This window comes from Colletotrichum lupini, chromosome 8, assembly GCF_023278565.1.
Source record: "Colletotrichum lupini chromosome 8, complete sequence".
Taxonomy (NCBI): Eukaryota; Fungi; Ascomycota; class Sordariomycetes; order Glomerellales; family Glomerellaceae; genus Colletotrichum; species Colletotrichum lupini.
In genome coordinates this window covers 4,365,478-4,378,003 of record NC_064681.1, presented here as the reverse complement: position 1 = coordinate 4,378,003, position 12,526 = coordinate 4,365,478, and the positions used below count along the sequence as shown (strand labels likewise).

At 36.0% G+C, this 12,526-nt stretch overlaps 1 protein-coding gene across 1 annotated transcript; it reads right to left on the bottom strand.

Annotated features, from left to right (window-relative positions):
• Positions 1–7,997: 7,997 nt before the first annotated feature.
• Positions 7,998–11,574, bottom strand: CLUP02_15778 (uncharacterized protein; the record flags this gene model as incomplete). Its single annotated transcript, XM_049294702.1, has 8 exons — positions 7,998–8,010; positions 8,094–8,191; positions 8,362–10,223; positions 10,446–10,504; positions 10,546–10,601; positions 10,634–10,777; positions 10,835–11,242; positions 11,296–11,574. The coding sequence occupies 8 exons, from the start codon at positions 11,572–11,574 to the stop codon at positions 7,998–8,000; spliced, it is 2,919 nt and encodes a 972-aa protein (XP_049151849.1).
• Between the last annotated feature and the right edge of the window lie 952 nt (positions 11,575–12,526).

The window sequence follows — 12,526 nt, the reverse complement described above, 5'->3', positions numbered from 1 at the left end:
GGGTCTCTACTGGGGGCTTGTATCCCAGGATATGATCGCATTGGGAAGCATGGGACACACAGAAGACGCCCGTTTGCTATTCTGGTTTGTGGGCAACAGTCGCCTCTATGCCATGAGGCGCACATTCTACTGCGTAAGGTCCCACGGTCCGATCCCAGTCATTCATACTTGGACGAGCAGTCGGGAGGTCCGGCTGATGCAGAAACCGAGAAGGGTCATGTCAAGATTTGATAGGTAGGAACATCGACACACTTTCAGGCAGCCTCACGGGCAATTGAGCCTTCCAAGACTTATCTTTAGTTGTGTTTAGTCGGGTGCTGTAAAGCTTGTCTACACGGAGCTTTTTTGCCGCCTTGCGTAGCACTGGCATTTGCTCAGGCCTCTTCTTGTACACTTGGATTCTTCGCCTTCTCCCGGATCGGAGCCGAGAACCGGCTGGGCGGTCCCACTCTCTCGGCCGATTCCGTCTTCCGTGGTGGATCTCCTGTCCCGTGAGGCCCCCCCCCCCCTAGCTAAGCCTTCGCCGCAGTGATTTCCCTCCCATAGAACCACAATGATTTGCATTCCCGCGCCCGCGATGCTTGCGTAGATCAATCATCATCTGGCAAACCAATCGCAATACAGCGCATAGTGTAAAAGGGGGGAATTCCTCAGCCACAGTAAGGCCTGGTGCGAGTCGCCAGGCCCGCTGTGCGCACGAGACCTGACGCGCCCCTGACGCCTCACGCGGGTTTGATCTTCGCTGCCAAGCTGCCAAGACACCTCAAAACTCGCCCTACCCCGAGCCATGCCTGCAGTACTCGGGTGCCAGGCGGTACATGTAGCCATGGGAATCCTATGGCCCGGTGGGATGGATGGCAAGAAGATGCGTAAAGATGCAAGGCTACTACCTACGTCAGGTACAGCCAGGACTACCTACGCGAGGTTGCATTACATGCTAAGAACATACTTTACGTAGGGCAGAGAGGCATAGCAGGGGGCTAGTTATGACCACCACAGCACGGAAGAAAGCCTGTGAGGGCAACTCTCTCCGATCCTCTCTGTTGGTATATACGTAGGCAGGTTAGACCTTTTGGTTACGACTAGGTTAATAGGTTAGTATAGGTCTATTGCGTGTGTATAAGAGGGGAAGATCGTGGGTAGAGCCCGCGGTCCTTTAGTAAGTATAGGTAAGTAAAAGGGTCCGTTTATACGGGCCTAGACTACCTACTTATTACCCCTACCTAACTACCTAATAGGGCCCCTTTTTTACTTTATAATCTAATATTAGTAGTCTTTTATTTTTATAATAAAAAAGGCTAGAATAGGGGCTAGGTCCCTTACTAATGAGAATTAGTAATAGAATTTATAATTAATCCTCTATTTAAAAGTACCTAAAGCCGTATACTAAAATTTTAATATAGCTTTTATTATAATTATTTATATAGAAATTTTAATATCCCCTCTTTCTAATTACTTCTTAATCCTTTAATATATATAATTTATATACCTAAACTCTTTAAAAATCGTTAAATTTAGCATAGTTAAAAAAGAGCTTTTTATTAGTTTAACTACGCTTTAAATACGTACGTTTCTTTCTAAGCCAAAGCCCGAGAGGTATATATATTTACTAAACGACTTATTACTTATAGTATATTACTATTTTAACTACGTATTATTTATTCTTTTATTTTAACTATAATAATTCCTTTGTTAATAAATCGTTTAAAGGACTTATTTAGTATACTCTTTATAAACCCGTTAGCTAGGTTATTATCGCTACTAATTTAATAGATCTTATAAAGCTCGCGGCGTTTATATAATTACCTAAGTACTATAATATCTATTATAAAGCACTTTTCCTTCGTAATACTTAGTTTAATAAGGTATTTATATAATAAATATAAATTTATATAAATTATAATAAGGATCTTTAAAACGTTAAGTTATTTAATAATAAGGTCTAGGGTAGTTAAAATAATATAAGTGACGTTAACGCTTATGACTATTCCGTAAACTTCTAATACTAATATACTCTAAGTAATCTTTTTATTTTTTATAGAGCTATAGTAAATAATATTATTGTTAATTATAAAGCTCTCGTTAGTCTATTTTTTATTTATAAGGATAATAATATAACCTAGTTATAAGGTATAATTAGTATTATTTATAAATAACCTATTTATAAAAATAAAAAGTTTAGTTATAATTAAATTTAATAATACGAATATAAGCCCTCGGTCTAAGTATTTTATTTATTATTTAATACGACGGTTTAGTATAGCGTAGTTAATAAACGATAAATCTACTTAGTATTAAGTAATAAACGACGTATTAAAAGCTATTTTTAATTAGTAAATTAATACGATATAAGTACTTCGAGCTCGCTATTTAATAAATTATTATTTAGTATTTAATACTAAGGGGTTAACTTACTTAAGCTTCTTCCTTTAGTTCTTCTATTTAAGTACTATATTAATACTTTTTAATAAGATAATCCCGCTATTAAAAATAAGTAGCTCGTTAGCCGATAGTTATTATTTTAGTTTAGTTAGTAACTTAGCGCGCTTAAGCTCGGTTTCTTTTTTTTAACTAAAAGTCTTATTTAATAATTTAATAATATTATCGGTTTATATATTAATAATACTAAATAATCCGCTTTTTTTTATTAAAATTAGTAAGTATAGATTAAACGTAGATATTATTATTTAAAGTATTTTTAAATAATACTTATTATATATTATTTATTAATAAGTACTAGATTTTATAAGACTATATAATAATTATATAATATATAAAATAGTGCTCTTAGGATATAAATAACGGATCCGAGCTAGTAATTAAATAAAAACCTTATAATAAAGAGGTTAGCTTAATTATATATATACTTAAATAATATCTCGTAATTAAATAATATAGCCTTTTTAAATTAGGGTCGGGGCTAGGGTAAGGATTAGATATTAACTAGTTCTTTAAATTATTAATAATTACGTAAAGATCTTCTTTTTTTTCTTATTATTATACCCTTATATAACTAAATAAGACTTTTTAATAAGGTTAAGTCTTAAGTTCTTAATCTTATTAACGAATTAAGACTTAAATATCCTTATATCTCTATATTTAGGGCTAAGTTAAATAAATTTAATTACTCCTCTTTTTACTAGTCCTAAAAGCTCTTTATTAATAAATTCTATAAAAAGTGCTCTTAGGGTAGTAATAATACCCTTATTACGGAGCTTAGTAACTAGTTTTAAATTTACCTCCTTTTTAAATATAAAATAGGTCGTAGTTATAAAAGTATTACCGTAGCTATGCTATATTAATATTTTTTTAATCTTTTTATTCTATAATAAAAGGTCGTTATTAATTATAATAACGATCTTATTAAGGACTTTATTTATAATAATATTATTATTAATTAGTTAGTTAATTACGGGGATTAGTAAGTAGTTAATATGCTTTATTATCGTAGCTAGTAGCTCGGGGTCGACCTTTTTTAAATACTAAGGTTTAATTATAATAGCTTAAAAGCTTATTAGGCCGTAAGGTAATTCTATTATATAAGTAGTATTATTTATTAAAACGAGCTTAAATAAGCCTTTTTATCCCTTACTTTCTCGCTAGATTTTAATATTTAACTATAATAATAAATTAATAATATAAGAGATATTTAGTTTATTTTAAATAGCTAGTACTTCGCTTACTTATTTATTAATATAAAGTCTACGGACTTCCCTTATTACTTTTTTAACTATTTCTATATATTAAGTAATATTTAGCGATAATAAAGATTTATTAAAAATACTTAAAAAAGCTTTAAAAACGAGGAGTATAAAAACGAGGCTATTTAAGCTAATTATATTATTAACTACTTTAATTACGGCCTAAAGTATAGCCTCTGCGCGTATTAATAAGTACTTATTTTGAATAATATCGTATACCTTTTTAAGTATTACGTAGTATTTCTTAGCTTTATTAATACTATTATAAGCTTCAATAGGTACTTCTTTAACTTTAATAAATATAGATCTAATAAGAAATTTAAACTCTATAGTACTAAAGTTCTTATTAATATTTATAATAATTTAGTTTAGCAAACCGAGGTAGATATCGATTTAATATAGCCGAAGAGCCTCTTATATATACTTCGTAATTATATTTATAAAAAACCTTACTATTTAAAAAGAAGTAGTAATATTAACGACGTAAAGTACTAGTTAGTTAATACCCTTATAATTTATTAAATATATTACGTTAATTACGACTTTATAATTAAAATTATAATTATTTCGTAAAGTAAATTTAAATTAGCTAGGGGTAGTAGCGTTAAGTTAGTATTATTAATAGATCTTTATAAGCTTTTTAAGGGCTACGATTTTTATATCGTTACTAAACTACTAAAATCGCTTTAGAAAACGAGGAACTAAAAAGTAGCTAAAGCGCTAATATAAGTAGTATAATTCGCCCTTTATTAAGTAGTTAGTAATAGCTTTCTTATTATTAAAGAGTAAAAACTAAGAGTATCCCTATTTATAAATAATAAGTACTATAATATCTCTTTTAACTAGTAAGTTATTAATATTATTAAAGTATACTCCTAGCTTATTTATATCCCTTAAGTAGTATAAGAAAAGAGTATTAATTAGTAAAATATAAAAAGTAATATTATTAAATAGGGTACTAACGACTATAAATCTTAATAACTTTACGGGTTTACTATTATTAAATCGAATACCTACCTCGCCGGCTCTAGAGGTATTAAAAATAACTTCGGGTCGTTATTATTATAATACAAAGAGTTAAAAATAGCCCATAATTAAGAATTTTATAATACTAATATTAAGTATAATACTTTAGAAGTCCTTTAATAAGTACCTCCTATTTAATAAAAAAGAGGTCGCTAGTTTTATAAGCTTAATTAACTCGTTAATAAAAGTAGTATTAATAAAGTTATACTCTATTACCTAAGTAGCGAGGATATTTATAAAGGTTTTATTATTAATAGTAGTTATAAAGTATATTATTAAGATCTAGACTTCGTCCTCGTAGTTATTTTTATAATTAAAGTCGAGGTTATTAAAGTATTAAATTATAATATTATTATTATTATTATTAATAAGGGCAGTTCTTTTATAAAAAGCGAGGAACTATAAGTATAAACTCGGTATAGATCTCTTATTTCTTTCCTTATTATCTTTATACTTCTTATATACTTAACGTTACTCTTCTTTTAAGTACTTAGTTAACTAATAGCCGGTTTTATAATAGATAAAATACTTTTTATTAATAGTACTACGGCCGCGTTAATTCTGCTTATTAAATCGGATCTCTTTACTAAAGCTATTATAAGTACGGTCGGTTTAATAAGTAGCGGGGACCTCTTTATTATAAATATTATTTTAGAAATATTATTATTACTTATTATAGTCGCGCTCTCTTTTTATAATATTAATCGAAGTACTAAGTTAGTAATAAATATTAATAAATATAAATACTAGGTTAAGTATAATAAGTCTATATTTTAATATACTACTTACGTAGTAAAAGAGTTAGTTATTTATATTAAAAATAGATCCCTAAGTAGCTAGCACTTTATAGAGGATTATAATATAGTTAATTAGCGCTTATAGAATTTATTAGTTCGACTTACTTAGGTTCTTACGAACCATAGAGTATTAATAAAAGTTATAAAGCTTAGCGAGGTAGTTTTAATAGCTCGTAAGTAGCTCGAAGTATTCTTAGGTCCTTTAGTATATTATATTAAAACTAAGCAGGTTAAAAGTACTACTAAGTTAATTAAAATAAAAAGTTAATACCCTTCCCTTAAGTATATTTAAGAAAGTATTAGAATAGTATCGTTTATTAATTCTCGCTCGTTAATATAGTACTTTAAAAATCCAAAGCTTTTTATTAAAAATATTATACTTTTTATTATTATACTTATTTTTATTATTATAAAGCTTAGCGAGGTTAATTAATTAGTAGGTATTAGGTATAATATTATTTTTAGTTTTTATATCGAAATATAGTATTTAACGGGATAGATTTTATTATTAAATAATAATAACTTTATTCTTTAGTTCTTTTTCTTTTTTTTTTTAAAAAGGCGGTAGGTTAGTTAGTTAATAGCGAGGCTAAGGTCGGAATTTTAATTACTAAGATTAAGCAAGTTAGGGTTATACGGATTCTTTTACTATCTCTCTAGCTTATTAAATAAAATTATTAGTATTTACTAACTATGGGAGTAGTAAGTAGAGGAAGTAAGGATCGTAATATAATATATTAAAATATTTAATACGGTTATAGTAGGCTATAATCTCTTTAAAAGTCTAAGTAAAGAAGTATTAAGTATTAAGGGCGCTAATAATCTTTTTTACTATTTAACTACGATTTTTAATCGTTAAATTAATATTATTATTTATAAAAAAGTCTCTTAGCTTCTTAAGAATTATACTTTTTATTTTTAAAAAGTCCCCTATTTCCTAGCTTTAAAAGTCGGTCTTAAAGTTCTTTTATAACTCCTTACTTATTAGGCCGTCTCGATAATAGTATTTTATTATATAAAGGATAAAGGTATTAAGCTTTTTATTATTTATAAGGGCGGGTATAATATTAAATAAGCCTTATTAAGTTAAGTTAACGTAGTCTTATTAACGAATTAGAATTAAGTATAGTTTTATAATTTAAGAGTATAAGTAGGCCGGAGGTAATATTAACTAATCGTTAGACCCTTTTTACTTATTACTAGGGCTAGTAATTATTATAATATATTTATAAAATAAGTTATATAGTAGAAGATTACTATAAGATATAATCGTCGTATTATAATTATAATATAACGTTAGTTAGGTTAAAAAGAGTAATAAGTCGGTTATAGCGATTATTTTAATAATAATAAGTAGGCTACTATTACTAATTAGAAAATTCTACTCTTTTAACAAGGTATATAAACGGAAGGTTACTAAGGTTAGTAAAAGGTCGTAAAAAGGGAAAAAAGGCCTTTTATAACCGTACTTCTAATAGTAAATAGAGGATTCTATTAGCTACTAATTAGTAATTCTTTTTAGTATTTCTCGTACTTTATTTTACTAATCTAGTCTCAGAGCTTTTATTAAGTTAAAAAGAGGTAGATTTATTAATAATATAAAATAGATCCCTATTACTACTACTATTAAGATCTTTTTTTTTCCTTAGTATTTTAAAATACTTTATTATTAGCGAGAGATTTATTATTAACGTACTTATAATTCCGAAGGTCTTATTATTACTAAGTATTAATATATTAATAATTATTAAATTAATCTCTTAGTAATTAATCTCCTCTTACTTATTATTAATTTAAAGTAGCGCTTAGTTATAATATATTTAAAATAGATTCTTTTGTAAGTAGTTTAATTAAAAGGAAGTTAGTAATAGTAATAAGGCTAATAAAAATAATATTAATAATAGAGGCGAGGTTAATAGTAGTAATAAAGTAGTTAATCTTTTTATAATAGTAGTTTTAATAAAAGAGATCGTATATAATAAAGCGCGCTCTTAACGGCCCGTAATTAGTTAATTAGTTATTAACTAGCGGTAATAGAAGAGAGCTAAAGTAGTATAAACTAGGCCGCTTATTATTAAATAAATAAATAGAACTAAGTTAATAAATTAGAATAGCTAGCGAGGTAAGTTAAAGCTATTTTTTTTATAGTTATATCCTTATTAACCTATAATAAAAATATATATATAATTTAACTACTAATTAATATTAGTATATACGTAAGTAGGTTAGACCTTTTAGTCATAACTAGGTTAATAAGTTAGTATAGGTCTATTACGTATATATAGGAAGGGAAGATCGTGGGCAGAGCCCGCGGTCCCTTAGTGGGTATAGGTAGGTGGAAGGGTCCGTCTGCACGGGCCCAGACTGCCTACCTACCACCCCTACCTAACTACCTAATAGGGCCCCTTTTCTGCCTCGTAATCCAACACTCTCGGATGGCTCCAGCTGTGAAAGCTTGTGTTTGGCGAAGTCTTCACCCAAAGTCGCTAGTCGAGAGTTCATGCATCGCCCAAGGGACGAATCGTACTCATCGTATGTCCCTCGTCATGAGTGGTTTAGCATTCTCTACAAGTGACGGAAATGCAGGTCCACGGTTTCTATTTCGTGAGGCACGTTTCTGACATATGGAAAATTGAGATTCTTCAGCCTGTAGTCTTTGAGGTGCTCCTGAGTCAAACCTTTTCGGGAATAGACTCTCATCGATTACCTTCATCCTAATATCTGATGCTCGGCATGAGACGCCCTACTCCATCGACCGAAGTTTTTTTCAGAAGCAGGCACCAATCCTTTGACTGCGCCCATCTTAACTACGCTCGTGCCGCGAGCAGTTCGCTCACCACCGCTGAGATCTCGCCGTCTATACTTGTCGCCAACCCATCTGCCTCCAAATCCCATGGGACGGCCGTCTCAGGTCCTTTGCCTACCCTCACAAGCTTCACTCTTCCCCCGCCTCTTATGACGAGATCCTCGTTAGGCCATCTCAAGACCCCCGGCGTCGACATCCCTACGCCAAGCTCTAGGATCACTGTCGTCCTTTCCTCACGATGCACCACGTCCCGGCGGAACTGCTTCCATCTCTTCTCCCCATCCTCGAAGGGTTTCTCGTTGAACCAGTGCCCTGCCCTCACGCAGATGTTCATTTTGCCGTTGCAGAACTTGCAAAGGGGGACCTTGCTCGGTTCTGTCAGTATTTGAGATACTGGATCTAAGAACGCCTGCGCATCTGCAACTAAAGGTGCCGATGGCACTGTTGCCTCAGGTCGGCAATTTGCCAGGCACTGGAAAACCGAATACGATCCTTGAGGGGTAGAAAGTCTCTCTGGTGATAACCCGTTTGCGACAAAGAGACCATCGGCGTTAGACGTCCTCACATGCGCGTTTTCCCCAAACCTCTCAAGCCATGAAATGAGCGTTCGGTACATTCCGGATTTTGGCCAAGACGTGACCATCGCCAAGTGGGAGAAGTAGTATCCCCAGCGAACTTGTTCCGTTGGCCAGGAGTTGAAGCCAAAGACGCTGTACAGAGTTCGCAGCCCATACTTCAAGAAACCGGGAAAGTTCTTGGCAAACAGGGCCGACGAAGTGTAATCCAGCCCATCGGAAGCAGAGAGACCGGCACCGGCACTCACAATGACTGCGTCAGCCGCGTCCAGCCACTGCCTTGCCCGGTCCAGCGAGTCGCACTGGATCAGCGGCGGATGATTCGCATTTGCCGGCGGAGTAAAAGTCGGCGCTGCCCGCCCCATCCATGAAGTATACGGGGGAGAAGCCAGGATTTCCTGGTACACGGCATGATCTGCGTCCGTGAAGGTGTTGAAGATGATATCGGTGATGGACGTATCCTCGTGGTGCTCAAGCCAATCTGCGACCGCGCTGACCGCCACGGCTGCTGCATCTCGCGCCGGATAGGCAAACAAGCCGGTCGAGATGCCGCATAACGCGACAATCTTCCTGCCACCCGGCGTCGCGGGCAGCGGTTCGACTGTGTCAAGAACGCTGCGATAGCATTGGGCGAGTTGGAGAGTCTCGTTTGTCGTTGGTTTTGAGCCGCGTTGCAGTTGCGGCCCGACTGTATGCACCACATGATTTGCTGGTAGGCAATAAGCGTCTGTGACTATCGCTTCGCCCGGTCCGAGTTCACGGCCTCTTTCGTTCATGACGCGGTAGCACTCGTCCCGTAGACGGGGGCCGGCAGCAGCGTGAATGACATTGTCTATACAGCGGTGTGGTGGCTGGAAGCATCCGAGGCCCTGGCTGTTTGCGGCATTGGTGATTGCAGTGATGCCGGTGAGAGTCGTGATGTCACCTTTCCAGAGCGTAACTCTAACGCTCTTATGGTTCGCTCGTTTGAGTGTTATTGTCGGTTGAATAGAACCCGCTAATGTCAGGACACGATGGGATGCCTGCTGCTGTAGGACCGAGTCTATCCCGACCAGAATGTCTTCCGGGAGCGGTGGGTCCGGTGTGCGGACACAGAGTAACTGGTGAAGCAATTGTAGATGTGTAGGGGGCTCCAAGTCGTCGAGTTGGTCCTTGATATGACGGAGGTGGTGGTGATGATGGCCGTGATCGCAGTTGTCATGATCTGAGTCAGCGCCTGAGTCCGCTTCGTTCAGTAGGTGGACGAGAATTTGCTGTAAACTGTCCATGCTTTGGCGTTTGTTGTAAAAGTTCTTCGCCTCTTTTGATGCACCTCCAACTTCACCTCAACAAGGGGACACTACTCTCTTGTAAAATTTATTTTAGTTCACATGGCAATATCGATTTCAAACATGGCAAAAATTCGTTTGTGAGACTGTTCATTTTGGTTCCGATTTTATCTTGCTTTGGTGAGCTGCCGGAAGCAATTTGCATCCGACCGTCGACATCAAATGAGAACTCTCATCGGTTTCTGGAATACTTTGTGAAGCAATAGACTCACCAATGTCACAAACGTTCTGGCCATGGAAACGAGCGCTAAATACAGGAAATATGAGTAGACTGGAGAGAAGGTCATGTTCTTGTCAAACACTTGCATTTACAAGCTGCATCCGTTGACCTGATATCCGGCAAGTCCACCCGAAAACCCGTAGTTGTCCTTTCTCGTTATTAGCAATTCTCACCGCGCACGATAACGCTCCACTTCATCTTGTCAAATGCCTGTCCTGAGGATCGCAATACGTTAGGTGAGTTCCTCTTCGCGCAGGATTGCAAGACCTTTTCAGCCCCCTGTGCAATGCCGTCGAATGTTCTCATGGTCTTTGGTTTGTCGTCCTGTAAAATCTCGACTCAGCTTTGCATGTAGAGTGTCGTCTTAAATTCTAGACTCACGTCATTACACCACCAGATGGCAGTTTTGAATTCGCAAGTCATAAGAGCGCACTTTCCCCGGCCGACCTCGAGTTTAGCCCTCCTGTGCCGGATGCGTTTGAGTTCGTTGATGCCATCTTTTACAACGGCGACTGAGCCCAAGGGAAACTTATGACAGACGACATGCGAAATATCGAACTTGTTCGGCTCTTCTAGGGCCGATGAGGTGGTAGGAGAACCCGATTCAGGGCCCAAGACCTGCGCGTACAGAGAGTTGTAGGACCGAAGATCCGCCAACACCTCCTGAACTGTTCCATTCAAAACGACTTTCTCGGCTCTCGGGTTGATATCATCTTGAAACTCCCACTCTGGGATGATAATCTCATACCCTTCAATAGGGGCCAGGTTAGTAGTTGCCGATCCAAAAGCCTAGTGTAATGTTAGGAGTAAATCATGGAATGGCCCTAGAATCTTGGGCATACCGAAACGGCCAAGGAAGCAGCGATAAGAGCTTGGATTTGATGGAAGCGCATTTTGATGGAATCAAGTGGTTGTGTAACGAATGCAAATATCTGGACTTTAGTCCGAAGGCTGTCAGTGTGTGAATCGTTGTAGACGAAGATCCTACAGTCAAGGTAAGCGGGATCAAGATAAAGTGATCCATTAGAGAACCTTGAGGCCTCAACGGATATAAATGACCGCTTGTATCTGTGGAGCTGAACTTTAACATGCGGATGTGGTTGAAAATACCGAACAGACATCTTCGCTTCCTTCATTGACGCTACCTTAGTGGCTGCTTGAGGCCTTAGAGGTGCCGTCTTTTCGACTTTGGGTCCATCGGCAGGAAAGTTTCAAGAACGCTTTACACGCTCAAAATAGTACTTTTTTATCTTCGCCTATATCTTACATATCTTCTTCTCGTATGTTTCTAGATAAATACGATTGCTTTCAAAGTAAACAGGTTCATACCCTCGAGCGCACAGCGAATCTGTACTGTTCTTCTTACTCCATACAACCATGTGTGCTACGATAATGGGAGTATTTCTCAAGGACTATTAGAGAGACGCATTCCTTTAACAACTGCGTGAGAAGTATAAAAAAGTCATTACATAACTATATAGCAGCTAAAAGATTCAATTTTATGGTTGAATATTATAGTATCATTATTAGTATCATTATTAGTATCATTAATACCCCGTTGATAAATTAGAAAATGCTGTATACTTTAATCCAAAGTTAATAATAATCATTCTAGTTGGTTCGTTGCATGTGTGCAATCTTACTATCAAGTCAAGTATTTAACGTTGCGGTATCCGAGACTTCGGACTCTGACACATCTATGCTGCTCCCATAGCTAGTGACACTATAGGTCATGAGAGTAATGCTTCTTTCACAAACAGCTCACCTAGGAAAGTGCCGCCTTCAAGTCACCCTCTGAGAAGCAGAGTGCTGATTTTAAATAGGAATGAGCTCAAATCTGAGACTCTGGAACATTGCTTGGCACCTCCGCCATCTGAGTGCCAACATCTTAATATCATGGCGGCTTGCCTGCGTAGTCATCGGTTCGTGCGCATTTCACCTCATACAGCCACAGAGTGATCGGCTACTGCGTGACCGCAGACGCTATCATGAATAGGAGGAGGTTTTGATCAGCAATTGAAGGCGCACTGGGACCAAATTTGAGTCGTGCACTTGCGATCAGGGCGGAGGCCA